The 19,277-nt window shown below is 47.8% G+C and overlaps 1 protein-coding gene and 1 long non-coding RNA gene across 4 annotated transcripts in view; one reads left to right on the forward strand and one right to left on the reverse strand.

Annotated features, from left to right (window-relative positions):
- Positions 1 to 3,415, forward strand: LOC122241194. Its single transcript, XR_006221221.1, has 3 exons — positions 1 to 51; positions 221 to 266; positions 3,077 to 3,415. It is a non-coding gene; the product is annotated as an uncharacterized LOC122241194 (long non-coding RNA).
- The window catches only part of OSCP1 (organic solute carrier partner 1), a 26,522-nt gene continuing 9,234 nt past the window's right edge, over positions 1,990 to 19,277 (reverse strand). For all 3 annotated transcript variants that reach the window (XM_042996524.1, XM_042996523.1, XM_042996522.1), the window contains 9 exons: positions 18,682 to 18,836; positions 14,335 to 14,502; positions 13,487 to 13,567; positions 6,586 to 6,689; positions 6,016 to 6,144; positions 5,407 to 5,476; positions 3,888 to 4,027; positions 2,580 to 2,643; positions 1,990 to 2,339 (listed from right to left, as the gene is read on the reverse strand). In XM_042996524.1, coding sequence (XP_042852458.1) covers positions 2,223 to 2,339; positions 2,580 to 2,643; positions 3,888 to 4,027; positions 5,407 to 5,476; positions 6,016 to 6,144; positions 6,586 to 6,689; positions 13,487 to 13,567; positions 14,335 to 14,502; positions 18,682 to 18,836 — 1,028 coding nt within the window. In that variant the 3' untranslated portion in view covers positions 1,990 to 2,222. The remainder of the gene's footprint in view (positions 2,340 to 2,579; positions 2,644 to 3,887; positions 4,028 to 5,406; positions 5,477 to 6,015; positions 6,145 to 6,585; positions 6,690 to 13,486; positions 13,568 to 14,334; positions 14,503 to 18,681; positions 18,837 to 19,277) is intronic.

Below are 19,277 nucleotides of genomic sequence, written 5' to 3' on the forward strand. Positions count from 1 at the left end.
CCGACACTATGTGAACAAGAGTGGAACAGGCTGAAGCTGAGCTGGGAGGAGGTCGGTCACAGAAGGAGCTGGAAGAGTAGATCTACCCCCAAAGCATGGAGTGGGGGGGTGGCATACGTATAGATTCCAGTTTTCAGCTCCCACCTGGGGAGGGGCCAAGGAATCTGTAAACTCAACGCCAGCTTGAAGCCAGTGAACCCGTTCTTTCTCTTTCTTCCAGATGAGGGAACTGAGGCTCAGGGAGAGTGAGTGCCCCAGAGGCCATGGTGAGTTTGAGGCAGGGATGGGGCCACAGCCCAGTGTCCTGACTCTGACCGTGGGACGCCTTCCCCTGACACACACTGAATACTGTGTTAGGATACCCTCGGACACGGGGCCTTGTTTTAAATGAACACTGATGAAGTGCTAGTGCTCAGTCCACATTCTTGCCGGATCAACCCCCGTCTTCTGTTTTCTTTGCCTCCTCCTGCCTCCCCTGCTTTCTCTGCATGTCCTCAACCACCACGCAAGTGAACTTGTTTTTCTCAATAGCTGTGCGAGTCTAGAGACATGAAACGCAAAGGTTGCCTCATCACAAGGCTGCCCTACCAGAGATCTGTATCTTGTTTATTTATTGAGGAAGCAGACACGTTTGAAATCATCCGCATGGCTCTGGGATAGGTGAAGGGAGGTGGCTGCTTCTCAGCAGCTGGTGGCCCACCTCCAAGGCTCCAGGACAGGCCCGGAGCAGGCCGTGGAGTTTCGGTTTGTGGCAGTGTGGTGGGAGCCTGGCCCAGAACAGGAAAGAGCCTTCCCCTTCATCTGTCCCCCCTTCAGGCCGCCCCAACTGGTAGCCAGAGTGCTTAAAAGAGGCTAAAACAGAGGGCTCTTTGTAAGCTGTTAACAGGTGGCATGATACGCGTCTCCTCCCCAAGGGACCTTCTGGGGGGTTCTGTAGGTAAGGAAGTGTAACTTTCATTCGTAGGAAGCAACTTAGGTTCATTTAGTGATTTATCTTTCTGTACCCAAAAGCTATGCCTTCGGCAGGCTAAGGGCAGTTTCCCTGCCCCTCACATTCCAGAACTATGTCTGCCTCCACTCTTGCCACGGCATGAGGGGCCTGAGTGGTCCCTGTGGCTGGCTCGATCTCAGGCAGTGATTGGCTCAGCTCCGTTTCTCTCTTCCCTTCTGCCATTCTGGGTATTTCTTCCATGGGACTGAATGGACCTTGGCCTCTGGATGCTGGCTGGCCCTGAGCCTGCCAGTTACTGGGTCCAGGATGAGCCTGTGGTGGTGGGCTAATGCTCCTTCTTTGAAGCAGTTAGGGCTGCCCTGGCCTGAGATATTTTACATGGATCTCAATTAGACTTGGCTTCCCGCCAAGGGAAGTAGCTCATCTGGTACATGAAAGGGAAAGTGCCACACCACGTGTACCTCCCACATATTCCACTCACTTAAGGCTCTGTCCGGCCACTGATGGTGAAGCTGAGATGGGTGTCACAGCACATCATGCCGGGGGTCTTTAGAAGGCAAGGACACTAAGCGGCAGAGGAAGACCCTGGGGGTGAAGAGTACATACCAAGCAAACTATTTCCTTGGCACACGCTTCCATATGGGACACGCCCATACCGCATATGGATAGCGAGGTGTGCAGAGAAGGACAGATACCCACATGCTCTGCACGGGGGCCCAGCTGCGTGTTCCCTGTAGTGGCCTTACTTACTCTGCCTCTGAGGTTACGGTTCCCGGGGTGCCAGGCAGAGGAGGGCTGTCTCAGCTGGGCCCCAACTGCCTTCCCCACGCATTTCAAAGTCGCTTACAAGGCAGAGTACATCCCAGGATGCCCTGAAGTTTTGTGACAATTCACAGGTGCCCGTGAGCCATAGGCATCCACAGGAAAGCCCCAATGGAGAGCTGCAACAGGCACGCCCCCTTCCTGGCTCTGGGGCTTGAACCTATGGCCCTATGGCTTTAGATGGTTGCCATAAAACCAGAAGAAAATGGAGAAGGTCCAATTTAAAATGCAGAATATATTTTGGTGAGAACGTGGGTATGTGTGTGCCTTCCGGACACTGTGCTCCTTGAGGGAGACTTGTGTAGTTCAGTTACAACACAAACAGGAACGGGAGGTACCTGCTCACTCCGGAGAAAACCAGCGACATCATGTTGCTCCCCAAGGCGTCTCTGGGGTCCTTATTGGGGAGCCCGCCCCACAGGGGGCCGAGGGTCCCGGGCCAGTACACCTACAGCCCATCCATCATGGCAAGTAGATCATCCCCCTTGCTGGCACTCTGCCTCGGCTGGTCCGTGACCTCCAGCTCCCCCATGATGCGAGCCAGCTCTTCATTCCTTTGCTGGTCCTGTTGGAGAAACACGAGGGGAAGGCAGTGAAAGGGATGTGTCAGCACGACTGCCTCTCTGTGCACCTGGTGTTTAATTTTCAACCCGCCACCGTGATGCAGGTCAGTTCCTCACCTGATTGCCAGGCTAGGGGCTCTAGATACATGCTGATTAGAGAGAAGGGAGGGCCAGTGAAGTTCAAGGTTATTAGGAGGTGAGGAGGGGACTAACGTTTGGCTTGTGCAATTGCCCGCACACACCTGAGTAGCTTGTATGTTGATAACTTCGTAGGACAACTCTTCTGGCCTGGTTAGGGCTGCTTGTCTGCATGAGATAGTAGAGAAATGGGTCAAAGGTTAGGGTTTTCTCCCCGACAGCGTGGCACACCGGCGCTTGATAATTTAGAAGCCTATTTTTTCTGCCTCACCTTCTGCCATTTCCCTCCAGCTTTCTGGCCGTCCTATCCCCAAGCAGAGTACCCTATGCTCCAGAAAGTCAAGTCCCTGTATGTCTCTGTGCCTTTGCATGTACTGAACTTGGCCAGAATGTTTTTCCCCTTCCTCTGCTTGGCAAACTCCAAGACCAAGCCCAGATGCCAACTCCCTTCATCTGCTGGTGCAAAGTCAATCACTACGTCCTCCATTAGAACATTTATGACTCGGCACTGAACTAATTTGTGTCTGTGTGCATTCTCCTCCTACCCTGCGGGCTCCTGAGGACAGGCTCTAGGTCTTACGCTCTATCTTTGTGTCCCCAGCACTCACCAGAGTGACTCTCACACAGAAGTGCACGGAAGAAGTTAGTTCAACAGGAACAGAGGGCAACTCCCACCCCAAATACTTGGTTGCAAGGAGGATCACATGAGATAATGATGCACGCGTGCTCTACAAACTATGAAGCTTTGTATAAATCTGGGTGGATCACTCTCCCTACTGGTTTTGGAGGAGGCTGCCATATCCCAAAGACTCATGCTCTGACTTCCCTCTGGTTTCTTAACAGATTTTTCTTACTATGATTTTCTTGACTTCCGATACTTCTTGTTCAGCTATGCTTTACTGTGTAAGACATTAGAACTATTTCTTGAATGAATCCAGAAGATGCATGCTATTTAATACTGGTGGATTCTTCTTCTTTTTTTGAAAGTTTATTTACTTATTTTGAGAGAGAGAGAGAGAGAGAGAGAGAGAGCGAGCGCGTGCGCGTTTTCGCAGAAGAGAGGCAGAGAGAGAGGGAGAGACAGAATACTTTCTCTGTGCTGTCAGCACAGAGCTCCACGTCAGGTTTGATCTCATAAACCATGAGACCATGACCTGAGCTGAGATCTCCATCTCATGAACCGTGAGATCATGACCTGAGCCTACATCAAGAGTCAGACGCTTAACTAACTGAGCCACCCAAGCGTCCCTGGTGGATTCTTCTTTAACTAGGTTATTGAATTTGCTGGGTTTTTCCTCTGTGACCTTTACACCTATATTTTAAGTGTTACTGGTTACAGTGGTCATTTTTTTGGTTCTTATCACACTTAGGATTTTTATATATGCCTTGTAAGAAACAGGTTTAAAACGTACTCCTCCTCTTCATCAGTGGTGAAGAGATTCAACCGGAATCCTGGCTCAGGGCCACTGGGTTTCTTAATCTCCATCCCTCCCATCAGCCTGGCCAAGAAATTCAGCTCTTCTTTAGCAAGAGGGTTTGGAGCAATGTTTTCCTGCAGAAACAATTTCATGATTTTTAGCTACATGAAGGTGATCACATTTCCTGCTGAGACCCCGGAGACCCAGGGTGGTATTACAGAACAAGGCAAAACAATGACTCTTTACATTATCCGGGTTAGAAATGTGTCCAAACAAAGCATAGAAAAGAGGCTTAACCAAAACAGAAATAATCCACATGAGAAGAAGAAGGACCCTTAGCAAGGCAGCAAACCAGAGATTCTCACACTTTCAAGATGAGCGGAGGGCCCCCAGGGATCCCCGTTCTCCTCAGACGACCTTCCTCCTTGCAGAGGAAGAACATTGCCTCCTCTTTCGTCAGTCTAGTTCCCTTGAGTTTACAAGCAGCCTCAGCAAAAGCTCCAGGTCCAAGGGCACTGCTTCCATCGGAGCTACCACACTGCCCTCAGGTGGTGACTGTGGTGAACACACCCGGGATCCCTTCCCTCCTCTTGCTGTCAGGCCCCGCTCAACCCTCACCCCTCCTTCCAACCCCGGCTCCTCTAACCCAGCCGCCCCCTGCTCTGCCTCTTCCGCTACTCTGCCTTTCTTTTGTCGCTCTGCCACCAGCCCATTATCTCAAGTAGACTTCTCTCTCGCTTGAGATAAACCCCTCTGCCTCTTGCCTAAATGACAAGGTCCAAATGGTTTAAGCCTCTTTGGGATCAGGCCCCAGTGTCCTGGTACGGGCGGCTCTCTGGCCACCTGCCTCAATTGCGTTATGACCCAGCCACGTGGGAGAGATGCTGCCTCCCCGCTCCCCCAAACACCACTATGCTCTCTTGTCCCTTGGTGCCTTTGCTTATACTGACACCTTGGTCTGTGGGCCCATTTCTCCTTCTAAGCCAGCTTTGTGTCCCTGGGTTCCCAGCCCACAGAAGTCATTCAATAAGTGTTTGCACATAACTATTTCATGATTTGTCCTATAGCTCGCTAGTAGCTAATTCTGTGAAAATTTATAAAGATGGCATTCACAGAATCTAAAACCCCATTTTGAACGGAGCTACCGCATCATTATGTCGGATAGCACTGCAAAGGGATGGTTTAATGATCAGAACACAGGAGCGCTAGACTCAGCAACCACAGACCTAGTGGCACGGGTACAATGCCGTTTCACGTGTCCTGGTGTGTGGTTCCAGCTTAATTATGGTGGTTGAGCCAAGCCTGAAATTACCTAATTAGTCAGATCACTGGAAGTCTTCATGAGAAACTACAATTAAAAGCCTTTGTACTTGCAAGGCTGAACTGAGAAGAGTGTAAACAATGAGGGAAACACTGGCTGGCTTTGAAGTCTAGAGTTTCCACCCTTCTCCCCATCCCGGTTTTTGTGTCTAGAAACAAGCTCTGAAGAGGAATAAGGAGGGCAGAAGCTCACCTGCGTCCGTGGAGCTAAGTTTTTTGATGCCCCAGACATATGGGTTTCCACCGGCCGGTTCATACTGTACCTGGTGCCAACAGAAAACTGTGAAAACGCTGTCCAGCCCTTTTACACTGACTTGTTTCTAACTCAGAAATACAGCACGTTAACTTTTATCCTGAGACATTAAAAAGCATCCAGAAATGTGCCAGGATTACAGAATATAACTAAGTGGGTAGCAACCACGCAGATTTCATGGCTTCCCAAAGAAAAATACCTGTGAAGTTAGGTGGAAATGGCTCTTCTCGCAAAGTAATGTAGATTACTGAAAAAAACGTGAACAGTACGTGAAGGCCACGCCATTCTGGATCTCCATGGCAACAAAGGTTTTGGCTAGTGCTCTTCCGTGGCTATTTAAAATTATTTGTTTTTCAACCTGTTGAGTTACCTGATGTTTGGGCATCTTGGGGGCCCTTGGAAAATGTCAGGGCTCTGCATTCATTGTATCTGAGGGGAAATTATTTCACTTGTCAGCAGGGGTTTTCATAGGGGAAGTCAAGCAGGTTTTTAAAAATGAAGTGACCTCCCTCAGACTTGAATTCATTCGGGGAGGGAGAATTTGCTTACATATTGGTTCCCAGTTTCAGGACTCGGTCTCCATAAAGTTCAAAAGAACCTTCTTTTGGTGCAGTGACATAGTTTCCACCATGCTTGAATTCTACCTTCTTCACTTCTTTGCCTTTGCTGTCGAACATTCTACAATACAAAGTATGACATGATGGGATGTTCTCCAAGCTCGGGTAGTCCTGGAGGCTTCTTTATTCTTTGTACTACAGGACAAAAAGGAGATTCATGCACTCCTTCAAGATAAAGATGCTGGTTGAGGTAATAATAACAATATTTACCAAGGACATGTGATGTGCCAGGTGCTGTGTAAGCACTTCAGAGCATTATTATCTTATTCATTCTCACAGCAACCATTTCATAGATGAGGAAGTGAATCTTGAAGAACTGGGTGGTTGGCCTCAAGTGTCTGCTAAGTGGCCTAGCTGGGATGAGAACCTGACCTTCTAACTGCTGTGCTTCACTGACGGAAGGCTGGGGCGGGTAGGAACCCGGCACATTCTGTGTGGTGGCCTGCATGTGGGTTTCCTGGCACCCCAAACGTTGGTCTGACAATTACTGTTGAGAATTCACCTGATGAGTCCAGGAACTTCAGTTCCCCAGGGAACGGGCCCGGACACCGGCAACACGAAGCGACCGTTGGAATTCTGGACTTTGTCCTTTAGAAATAAGGATACCTGGGAAAAAATACACTTCTTGTCATTTTTCTTGGTATATTTTCCTAGACATAAGCATTCTGAGGATGCAAAGTGTGTAATGGCTTGGGGGTGTTACCTAGTGAGCTTCTAACAACGAGAAAGACTCAGCGTAACTAGCCCTACAGAGTTACAGTGTTTTTCCAAACAGACTTTCTTTTGAGCCGCACGGCAAGTCTTCCAGGTGAGCTGTATTACCCTCGTTTTAAAGATGAGGAAGCTGAGGTTCCCAGAGTGAGGGGACTTGCCCAAAGAGAACAATAAGGATGAGGAATTGGCAGCTCAGAGGTTGAGACACTTTCTCAAGGCCAGCCGGCTCAGAAGGGGCAGAGCTAAAGATTCAACCTTTGTGTTTCTGACTCTGGAGCCTGAGCTTTCGGCCATGTGCTAGACCAGTGGAAAGGGGCCCAAGCAGGTGGATCTGGATCCGGTTGGCCTTAGAGTCTGAAGGTCTTTTATGTGACTGCAAACACCATAATATGCTGATTTCTACTTCCTGGTTGGCTTTTTTTTTTTTTTTTTTTTTTTTTTTTTTTTTTTTAAGTAATCTCTACATTCAACGTTGGGCTCAAGTTCACAACCCTGAGATCAAGAGTCACATGCTCTACCAACTGAACCAGCCAGACGCCCCTGGTTTGCATACTTTGTGTCAAGGTCTGGATCAGATGAAACTCCATCAAGGTTGCAGTAGTTAATCAGTTCTATTGGATCCTGGCTTCCTCATCTGTAAAACGAGATAAATTCAAGGATCCCTTCAAACTCTAAAACTCGACTAGATTTTATTCGTAATACCATCAAAAATAAGCATCTGTTGTGTGCAAAGCAGTGAAAATGCAAAGGGGTAAGAGTGTGTAAGATGGCAGTTTGGCACACTGATGTTAGACCGTCTAGGCTCACACCCCAGCTGGGCCACTCCTTGGCTCTGAGTTTTGGGCAAGTTCTACAACCTTTCCGCGTATCAGTTTTCTGTTTGGCAAACTGGGGGTGATAATAGCATGTATTCAACGGGTAAGTGTTACCTGCTAAATCAGATAATGAAAAAGCACTTATCGCTGTGTCTGACACACAGTAAGTGCTCGATACGTGGTAGCTAATACTCTTAGGATTACAGTCCAACCGGACCCAGGACCCGGGCGTAAAATGGCAACAGGGGACAATACACAGCAGGATATGCTGGATGGTATATGCACAGTAGCCCACTGAGGAGAATGACCACAGGCATGGGAGTGGGCAGGGGTGAGTGTGGGTTTGGAGCTGGGCCCGGAAGAAGGTGGGTGTGAAGACACTTTAGAAGCAGAGATGGGAGGGGCACCTGCGTGGCTCAGTTAGTGAAGCATCTGACTCTTGATTTTGGCTCAGGTCACGATCTCATGATTTGTGGGTTTGGCTGGAAGACCTTTAAGGAATTTTTAACCTTAAGATTCTGTGACCAAGAGATGAGAATACAAGCATGGAGAAAGAAAATTTGGAGAGAGAAGTGGGAATATAGGCATGTGCTAGACTCTCTGTGAGCCTAATTCTAATAAGGTTGACTATGTCATAGCAGGTCTGAAATGTATACATTTCAGTCCAGTGTGTGGTTGTGTCTGACCCGACAACCTGCCCTTGGCTGGATGGGACTGTTGGGTCTGTCTGCTTGCCCAGCCCCTCTGCTGGCCCTCAGCTGTTAAGTGTGGCTCTCCTGTCCTTCTCCTCTTCTTTCACCCTTTTTCCCCCCAAGTGACCTCCTCTATTCCCAGTGTTCACCTCTGTGCTGATGGCGCCCAGATCTCAAGCTGCCACTTGGTCTCCTGCCCTGGTCACTTGGTGCATCTATCCCATTGCCTATTAGACGTGTCTACCTATGGGTTCCGTGGGATGTACCTCCAATACACCCTGCTCAGAACAGGGTCATCGTTTGTCTTCCCAAACCTGATTCTCCTCTGGTGTTCCCAGTTGTAGCGACTGACGCCACCAGGGCACCACCTCAGCCGTCTGAGTTCCTCTCCTCGCCACCTTCCCGTGTGCATTCAGTCACCAAGCCCTGCAGACCCAGTAATTACTCCTTGTGTCTGGCCCCTCCTCTCCACCCTGGTCCCTAGTGCAGACCTTCGTCATCTCTGGCCTGGCCGCTGCAGGTGCCTCCTAACTGGCCTCCCTGCCCCCCCTCACCTGGTTGTGAGCCATCCTCCATTCTGCGGTGAAGACCCTTCTTTTTTTTTAAAGTTTATTCATTTTTGAGAGAGAGAGAGAGAGAGAGAGAGAGAGAGAGAGAGAGAGAGAGGCAGAGACTCCCAAGCAGGCTCCACGCTGTCGGTGCAGAGCCCGATGCGGGGCTTGAACCCATGAACCATGAGATCATGACCTGAGCGGAAATCAAGAGTCAGACACTTAACCAACTGAGCCAGCCGGGCACCCGTGAAGAGACACTTCTAAACTTCTGTCAGGCTGTGTCCTTTTCCTGCTTTAGTGACTCTCTGCTGCCTGCCAGATAATGTCCAGTTGGCCCGTGTTCTTCTCTGCAGCCATGTTCCTCCTTGAATCCTATGTTCTTGCCATATCCAAACGCTTGCAGCCTTCTGCTGCCTCTGCACCACGAAATACACCAAACAGGTATGTGCCTCATGCCTTTACTGAGATGGTGTTCTCTACTTAGGATGTCCACTTAACCCCGCTCCTATTTTCCCATGGGCCTGGTGAAAATCCATTTTTTAAAAAAGATATCAGATCCTCTATGAAGACTTTTCTTTCTTTCTTTTTTTAAAAAGACATATAAGTAATCTCTACGTCCAATGTGGGGCTTGAACTCACGACCCCAAGATCAAGAGTCACATGCTCCACCGACTGAGCCAGCCAGACACCCCAACTTTTCTGATTCTCTGAGGTAGAACTGACTGCCCCTACCCCCGTGTCCTCCCTCTTTACGCTCTTCTATTTTAAAACCAAACATCTGTAAGGCACTTAGTGCATCTCCCCCTTCTCTAATGAGTTCCTGGGGGCAGGTAGCATGTTTCCTATGGAAAGAGGAAATGAAAGTCACAGGGCTGTGGGTCTGGAGTGCCGGATGAGGCATGTCCCTGAGCAGTCACGTTCCCCAGGACGGTGGCTGGACTCTGCTGGCCAGGAGGAGAGCCAGCCAGGGATGTCAATGCTCCGGGAACATGGGTGAGTGACTGGGCAGTCAGTTTCAGTGAGTGATGAGTGCAGGGCTTTGTGTGGTGTCGGGCTTACCGGTCTGTCCTCACTAGGGGAGGGCCAAGCTGGTGAGGGCAGGAGAATAATGATCTGAAAGCAAGGGGGAAGGTGGTGGAATGCTGACCATGCTTTTTACCTGTGGACAAGGGAGGATGACCAGCCTCCACCAAGAGACCAGAAGACTTTGAATGCCGTCTCTATGACTTATATATTCAATTGCTTATTTGACTTTGCTACTCAGATGCCTAATAGGCAAATCAAACTTAGATAAAATTAATTTTTCTACTCAAATATACTTCCCTCAGGCTTTCCCCCTCTCAGTTAATGGCACCACCTGCTGCTCAGGCCAAAAACGTAGTCATTCTTCATTCTTCTTTCTCTCCCTCCCCATGTCCAATTTCTCAGTAAGTCTTAACTGCTCTTGCCCAGAAGGGATACCCCAAATGTGAAGACTTCTCACTATCTCCACTGGCAGCAAGAACTGTCATTCTCTTTCTTTTAAAAAAATTTTTTTAACGTTTATTTATTTTTTCAGAGACAGAGACAGAGCATGAGCTGGGGAGGGGACAGAGAGAGAGGGGGAGTCACAGATTTCGAAGCAGGCTCCAGTCTCTGAGCTGTCAGCACAGAGCCCGATGTGGGGCTCAAACTCATGAACCATGAGATCATGACCTGAGCTGAAGTCGGACACCTAACCAACTGAGCCACCCAGGCGCCCCTCTTTTTTTTTTTTTTTAAAGATTTTATTTTTAAGTAATCTCTGCACCCAATGTGGAGCTTGAACTTACAACCATGAGATAGAGTCACATACTCCACCGACTGAGCCAGCCAGGTGCCCCAAGAACTTTCATTGTCTTTAAAAAAAATGTTTATTTATTTAATTTTTATTTATAAAATAATAATAATTATTATTATTATTTAAAAAATTTTTTAATGTTTATTTATTATTGAGAGACAGAGAGAGACAGAGCATGAGCATGGGAGGGGCAGAGAGATGGGGGAGACACAGAATCTGAAGCAGGCTCCAGGCTCTGAGCTGTCAGCACAGAGCCCGACGTGGGGCTTGAACTCACAAACTGTGAGACCATGACCTGAGCTGAAGTTGGACCCCAACCACTGAGCCACTCAGGTGCCCCTAAAATAATTATTAATTATTATTTTATTTTTTTGATAGAGGGCATGAGTGAGCAAAGGGCAGAGAGAGAGAGAGAGGGAGAGAGAGAGAGAGAGAGAGAGAGAGAATCCCATGCATGCTCTGTGCTGTCACTCACGAACAGTGAGATCATGACCTGAGCCAAAATCAAGAGTTGTATTCTTAACCGACTGAGCCACCCAGGTGCCTCTAAATGGTTTGTTTTTTTTGAGAGAGAGAGAGAGAGAGAGAGAGAGAGAGAGAGAGAGAGCGCACAAGGGGCAGATAGAGAGGGAGACAGAGGATCCGAAGCAGGCTCTGTGCTGTCAGCGGAGAGCCTGATGCGGGGCTAGAGCCCACGAACCGTGAGATCACGACCTGAGCCGAAGTTGGATGCTTAACTGACTGAGCCACCCAGGGGCCCCAAGAACTTTCATTTTTTACCCAGATTTCTACAGTAGTGTCCTAACTACAGTCCTATTTCCACCCTTGTCCCATACAGTTCATCTTCCAGAACACAAATCAGATCACGTTATTGTTCACCTTAGGATGCCTGAAATGTTTGTTTTCTTTACTCTTAAAATAAACTCCTCACTTGGGTACAAAGCTAAGTCAACTGGTAGGTACCAGTTTAGTTATAACTGGCATCTGTTCTGATGAGTCAGTGCCCACGCCACACAGCTTGTTAACTGTATCACTCCTGTCTACATAGGCTTCACTCACACTGGCTTTGTCTCTGTCCAAGGAACACATCACGCTTTTTCCATCTCAGGATCTTTGAACTTGCTGTGCGTTCAATTTAGATGCACTTCCCTGAGATGTCAACTCATGTGTCTGTCCTCAGAAAGGCTGCCCTTGACATGTATTTAACTCTATCATCTAAGGATGTGCTGTCCAGTACAGTAGCTACCAGTCAAGTGTGGCTGTTAAAATTAACTTGAAAATTCAGTTTCTCTGTCACACTAGCCGTATTTTAAGTGTTCCATAACCATATGTGGCTAGTGGCTATCATGGTAGACAGCACAGATATAGAACATCTCTGTCGCGACAGAAAGTGCTATGAGACGCTGCTGGTCTAAAGGGACATTCCATCCCAGTTGCTCTCTATAACTTTACCTTATCTTGTCATTTTCCTAAAAGTTATCAGAACCAGAACGTGACTTACTTGTCCTCCCCGTCTCTTCCTACTAGTGTAGAACCTCCCCCAGGCAGGGCCTTTGTCTTGTTCACCCATGTATCTCTCACCCTAGTATCTCAGACACTGAGTGAGTATAGAGTAGGCACTCAATAAACATGTGTTGGACTGACTAGTTTTACAGAATGAACTGATTCCAAGGGCGGTGGATAATCGAGGGGAGGTATAGGGAACATTCTACGAAGAGGCAAAGATGGAATGATGCGTCCCAACATCCGAAACAATGGGAAGAACACGAGGGAGGTCCACGAGGGAAGGAAATGGGAATGGGAATGAGAGTCTGGTTGAGGGTAGGTGATCTGAGGAGACCGCCTTTGAGGAGGCAACTCTGCAAGGGTTCTGGAGGGCTGAGGGGGTTGGGGATTGGGATGGTTGTAAAGAACTGCTCAGGATTTCAAGTGGATTCCCACTAACAAATCTAAAGACTATCAAGACTGTTTTGAAAACAGAGAAAATCTGTGTAGGCAATCAGACATTACGGCCGAGCAGAAACACCTTTAAAGACCAGCCTCAGAAAACCAGCCAAGTGTAACGGAGCAGCAGCGGAATATCGTCAGGATATGTGATTCCTATTTCTCTTCATGGACATTCAGATGTTTCACTGCCTGCCTACTTGGCAATTAAAGCTTAATATATTTTGTGGTTTAATATATTTTAATGATTTTGTTATAAACTTATTATTAGGAGTGTCTTTTCATTATAATGGATTTTATCTCGTCAGAATTGAGAAATCAATATGGCTGCTTATATCACCACAGTCCATAAAACAATGTCCACACAGGCACCGTCCTGAGGAGAATATGATGCAGGGTTTTCAATATTTTAAAGCAATACAAAACTTAATCTTATTTGTACTTTCATATATTTTTTAAAATTTTAATCGATGACTATGAGAGATCTTAATTTATGTTGGTGTTATTATTACTCCCATCTATGGTGAATAAAATTATTCATGAGGGTTAAAAATGAAATTGGCCTCTGAGTTGAAATCTATTTGTCTTCCCCGGTCCACGGAGAACACATTTCCTCTGGAGAAGGGAACAGACCATATTTTAAAGAGATACATAAGGTAACTGGGCAAGAATGGCGATATCACTGTCTTCCTTGGTCCATTTGAAAACTGCTGAGATTTGTTATCGGCAATTTTATCATCATGGAGCCGAGCGCTGAGGACACCACTAACTGGGCCACCTCAGGCGTCTTCTGCCTGGCCCCTTGGCACCCTGTTTCCCTAGGACAGCAGTGGCAGGGTGCTCCTGGGGCCACCCACTCACTCACCCGGATGTGCAGGTCCTGGAAGAAGGTGAGGAGGGTCTGCCGGATCAGCTGGAACTCCCCCGCAGAGAGGCCCCCGTATGTCTGCCAGAGGCAAAGCAGAAAGAAGCACTTCACCTCCAGAAGTGAGGTGGGAAGGGCAGACAGGCAGGGCTAGGCGGGCACTCAGGGGCTGGAGCCAGAGAGGCCAACAGGGGACTCAGGGAACTCGGCTGCTGGGGGAGGAGGGGCGGCAGGAGAGCCAGCCCGGCTCCCTCCCCAGGGGGAGAGACCCCATTATGGTACCCTTCACTTCTCCCTTCTCCCGTTCAGATTTAGCAGAACATCCACCGTGAACTCCTTCTCAGAAGGGTCAGGAGAAAATGGCCGTGCTCGTGCTCTGTGTCATTGCTTTCCCAGCGTTGAAGGCAACGGTGAGAGCGCATAAGATGGGAAGGCCTATTATATGACCTTTTAATCTATTTTTAGATACTTGTAGATTTTTAGAATTTTGGGGAGAGAGGCAGGCTTTGCCTATTCTGTCTGTCATAGAATCTAGCTGTTCTTTTTTTTTTTTTAAGACGTTTATTTATATTTTGAGAGAAAGAGAGAGAGAGACAGAAAGAGAGAGGAGGGAGGGGCAGAGAGTGGGGGAGAGAGAGAATCTCAAGCAGGCTCTGCACTGTCAGCACAGAGCCCCAAAGACGCGAGGCTCGAACTCACAACAGTGAGATCATGATGTGAGCTGGAATCAAGAGTCGGACACTTAACTGACTGAGTCACCCAGGAGCCCCAGAATCCAACTGTTCTTATCAGGGGGAATGAGAACAAGAACAGGGCTGAGGGATGATGAGCTGGCGGTGACCTCTTACTTCAGTCAGCTGCCGGAAAATCTCCTCCACTTGATGCAGGATGGCTGGGGAGTCTTGGATGAATCCCTTGATGGCATCTAAATGATTGAAAGTGACGAGCAACACATCCTTGGGGCGGGGGCACAGCAATACTTGGTGTTTGAAAGCCATAGTCATCAGGTCATAGAGCTGAGCAAAATAAAGGGGATCAGAGAAGTAGACATCAGCACCTCCACACAATCATTCGGTCAAGCATTTACTGAAAACCAGTTCTCGGCATATCATACAGCTCGGGTGACCACGTCAGTGATCACTCAAACCAAGATACTTTTGAGAGTCAAAGGGGATAACATTAGTAATTAAGCCAGAGCAGCAGGAGGAGCATGAAGCCAGACCAGTGGAGGAGCATTCCTGAGAAAAGGAGGAGTTCTGGTCAGCTCACACGTGTTGCTAATGGAACACGTTTGGGACAGTATCGGCAGCCACGGGGCCCTGGACTGGTGCTGGCCTCAGAGAGCGAAAACCCAAAAGCCAGCCCTCCACCACTGTGGCCGATGTGCTGGATGGCCCTGGCCAAGTCCCTCCACCTCTCTTGAGCCTGAGCTTTCACATGTGTAAAAATTATTCCCTAATTTCCTGTCATTGCGGAACTGCTGAGAGGAGGCAGGGAGATGGTATGTGCACATGTGGCAAATGTAAGGTCCCACAACCATGTAGGAGCAGTTTTAAACGCTGAACGGTACTTAACGAGATATCAACAAGCCCCCCATGGGGTCTGACCGTCCATGAGCGGGAAGAGGCGAGACACTGGTGAGGACCAAAGTGGTCACGATAGGTTTTGCGGGAGCAGAAGGCTGCAGTCGTAGGTTCACACCGACTGAGGGAGGGGACAGGCATTCTAGCTGAGGGCAACAGCATGTAGGAGGGCCTGAAGGCAGCAAGGAGTATGCTATTTTCCTGGGAGAAGGAGGAGGACAGCCTGATTGGAGAGGGGAATTCGTGCTGGGGTCGGTGGGAAACAAAGTTGGATAAGTATGGCAAGATTAGAATATTAAAGGTTTTAGAAAGACAGGCAAACTTATTTACTTATTTATTTTTAATTTTTTTTTAAATGTTTATTTTTGAGAAACAGAGAGACAGAGCACAAGCGGGGGAAGGGCAGAGAGAGAGACGGAGACACAGAATCCCAAGCAGGCTCCAGGCTCCGAGCTGTTAGCACAGAACCCGAAGCGGGGCTCGGACTTACGAACCATGAGATCATGACCTGAGCCGAAGTCGGACGCTTAACTGAGTCACCCAAGCGCTCCAAGGCAGGCAAAATAATTTAGACTAGACGTGGTGGGGATTAGAGAGCTACTAAATTTTTCCGAGCTGTCGTGACAGAAGTAGTGGTTAAGCCAGATCAGTGAATCTGCCAATGATAAAATGAGATGGAGTGGAAGGGAGACTGGAGTTGGGGAGATTGGCTAGTACCTGGCTCCTGATAGGTGTGTAATAACATCTAGTGACTACAAGAATGAAAGAAACTGGGCTCGGTCTGTCACATCCGGCGTCGGGCTTCCGGCTCAGGTCACGAACTTGTGGTTCATGGGTTCAAGCCCGGCATCCGGCTCCGTGCTGATGGTGCGGAGCCTGCTTACGATTCTCCCTCTCTCTCTGCCTCTCCGCTGCTCCCAGTTTCTCTCTCTCTCTCAAATTAAATAAATAAAAACTTAAAAAAAAAAAAGAATGAAAGAAACTTTGCTGGAGTAATCCAGATGTAAGGCCTGGTATAAAGACGGTGGGCATGGAAAAGGCAGGGCAAGGAAGCACACGTGACTCTTCAAAGGAAAAGCGTCCCATGTGGCGACTGCCTGACTAGGTTTGGGGACGAAGATAAGGGCTGTCTGAAATGCGTTTTCCATCTAGTGCTCAGGAGAAGGCCAATGCTGACAGTGGCAGGGCAGTCTGGGGGATGCGGGGCAGAAGGAAGCAGTCTGGGAGAGAAGCTACCGGCACGTTCGAGGCAGGGTGGAGACTATACGCTCTGACGATCTAGTGTGGTGCTGAGCACGATCACATACATCACCTAGTTTGGTCCTGTTTACTCTTCACACGGACTCTATGATGGAGAGGTTAGCCCAAGTTTAAAAACGAAGAGACTTGCCTGATTTTACATAGCTGGTAGTAAGTGGCAGGGCGAGATTTGAACTCAGGATGGTCAGATCCTACGGCAAGAGGAGCACCCTGGTGTGTGTGTGTGTGTGTGTGTGTGTGTGTGAACATAAAATACTAAAGATATAGATTTGAGACTCTCTGCCGTCATTGCCAGACATGAAGCACCTGCTGTGGATAGGACACCACGCAAGGAATCAAGGATAAAAACAGGTATAAGATGAAGAAATGAAAATTCAGATTATTCAGTAAATTGAGTCTCATAGCTTGTAACTGGTAGAGCTAGATACTTGAATCCAGGTTAAAAAAATTTTTTTATTTATTAACTCTTGAGGGAGTGTGCATACATGTGAGTGGGGGAGGGGCAGAGAGAGAGGGAGAATCCCAAGCAGGCTCCTTGCTGTCAGCGCAGAGCCTGACGCAGGGCTCGATCCCACGAATTCTGAGATCGTGACCCAAGCTGAAATCAAGGGTTGGATGCTTAACCCACTGAGTCCCCCAGGGACCCCAAGAATCTAGGTTTTTTTGATTCCAAATTCTGTGTGCTTTCTCTACGAAAACGTAGACCTTCTTAAAGGCAGAAGAGTGAGCAGAGTGGAGAAGATGATTAACACTGATTGAACATCTATTACGTGCCAAGCCTAGGTGTGCTATGTTTTCTCATTGAATCCTCCTTGAACTGATACAAACAAGCTATTATTATCCCCATGTTATAGATGAGAAACCGGAGGCCCAGGGAGATCAAGTAACTTTCCAGAAGTAAGTGAGAGGGGGTAAGGGCACAGTTAAAGCCAGTCTGTCTCCCCAAGGTTCCCAGCTTCCAGCATTAAGTGAGCACTGATTTTGCACACTCAGCACTCACTGTCAGTCCTCAGGATTTTAAAAACTTCACATAACGGAGACACTAAAAAATAAATTATTTAAAAATTATTATTGTTATTGCTATTATCAAAAATAACTGAAGCCCATATTTCATTCAGATTTCATTAGTTTCCCCTAACGTCCTGTTTCTGTTCTAGGACCCCATGTTACATTTAGTCATCAGGTCCCTTAGGCCTCTCTTGGCTGTGACAGTTTCTCTAACTTTGCTTGGTTTTGGTGGCCTTGCGAGCTTTGAGTACTGGATAGGTACTTTGTAACGTGACCTCCAAATGTCATCTGATGTTCTTCTCACGATTAGACTGGGGTTGTGAGTGTTCGGGGGGGTCGAGTGCCATCCTCATCACATCCCATCGGGGTACATACTACCGACATGACATCACTGTTGACGTGGACCTTGATCGTCCCGGTGGAGGTAATGTTTGTCATTTCTCCACTGAAAGTTAGCTGTCCCCCTCCCCTTCTGTACTGGCCTCTTTGGAAGGAAGTCACTGAGTGTAGCCCCCACACAGGGAGCACGGGGTTATGCTCTCCTTTCTTGATGGCAGAGCATGCTCTGAACAGGAGATTCTTCTGAATAGGAGATTTGTCTGTTCTCTGCCATTTATTTATTTGAAATTATCATTTTAAAAATCAGAGTGCCCCCAACAATTTGTTCCCCAAAGGAATAGATATGTTCATGTTCTTTTTTTTTTTTTTAATTTTTTTTTTTTTAACATTTATTTATTTTTGGGACAGAGAGAGACAGAGCATGAATGGGGGAGGGGCAGAGAGAGAGGGAGACACAGAATTGGAAACAGGCTCCAGGCTCTGAGCCATCAGTCCAGAGCCCGACGCGGGGCTCGAACTCACGGACCGTGAGATCGTGACCTGAGCTGAAGTCGGACGCTCAACCGACTGAGCCACCCAGGCGCCCCTGTTCATGTTCTAAGTAAAGACTGAGCAGTCTCGAATTTGCTTTTAAAAATGTCTGGTTTCCTCATCACAAAGCTTAGATTTGTTAAGAATGAAGCAGAATTAGTGTTTAGGGTGGGGCACCTGTGTTGGGTTGAGGTTCCTAGGTGTGTTCCTAGTGTTCCCAAATATGGGCACGGATGCCAGCCCTCTCTGGGCAGGTGGAAGGACACGAACATCAGAGGGGTTGGGATGGATGACTTGAGGTCTTTTCTAACTCCAAAACTCAATACCAACACCTGATACTTGTGAGTGCCTTTTTTTTTTCTCTTTTTGGCAAGGCACCATTGCATACATCATCTCATTTGACCTAGTCTGTGCTCATCCACAAAGGGTGCAAGAGGTGCAACCAAGGGGACAGAGGCAGCTGTCTGCTCTCACCTTATCCATGCTGGCCTGGTTCAGTCTCATAATGGAGGCGTGAGCCAGGCGGTCGTAGACGGTCCTCAGGGCCTTCTTGGAGTAGAGCTCTTGGGGTTTGAACAATTCCTCCATAAACTTTCGATTGAACATGGTTGAGATGATGTCGTGCAGAACTGTAGAGACAAGAGAGGATACAGCTGAGCGAGGTACTGGAGGAAGCTGTATTCGGGAAATGGTCTCTGTGTATGAATGGGATGCAGGGGCCGGTCTAAGCAGAGCTGGGGATGCTGATGTGCTGGTGAGATGTGCTCCCTTGGGATAAACCACACAGGTGTCCCAATAGAAAGTGGGGTCCAGAGTGCCTTATGAGCCTGTCCCAGAGCAAACATAAATGTGACAATGTATAAATGTATCATGCTTTAGGGGCTATAAGCCACTTTTATACAGGTATTATCTCACTTGATGGGGGAAATGTTTCTTCTTTCTTTAAAAAAGATTCCTATGAACATTTTCGATCTCTTCCTTGAAATGAGAGGCAGTATTGCTCTTTTTGTCTGTTTAGCTAATCTGTAACGTTTTTACTTAAAATTAAATTTCATAAAAATGGGACCAAT

This window comes from Panthera tigris, chromosome C1, assembly GCF_018350195.1.
Source record: "Panthera tigris isolate Pti1 chromosome C1, P.tigris_Pti1_mat1.1, whole genome shotgun sequence".
NCBI classification, from domain to species: domain Eukaryota; kingdom Metazoa; phylum Chordata; class Mammalia; order Carnivora; family Felidae; genus Panthera; species Panthera tigris.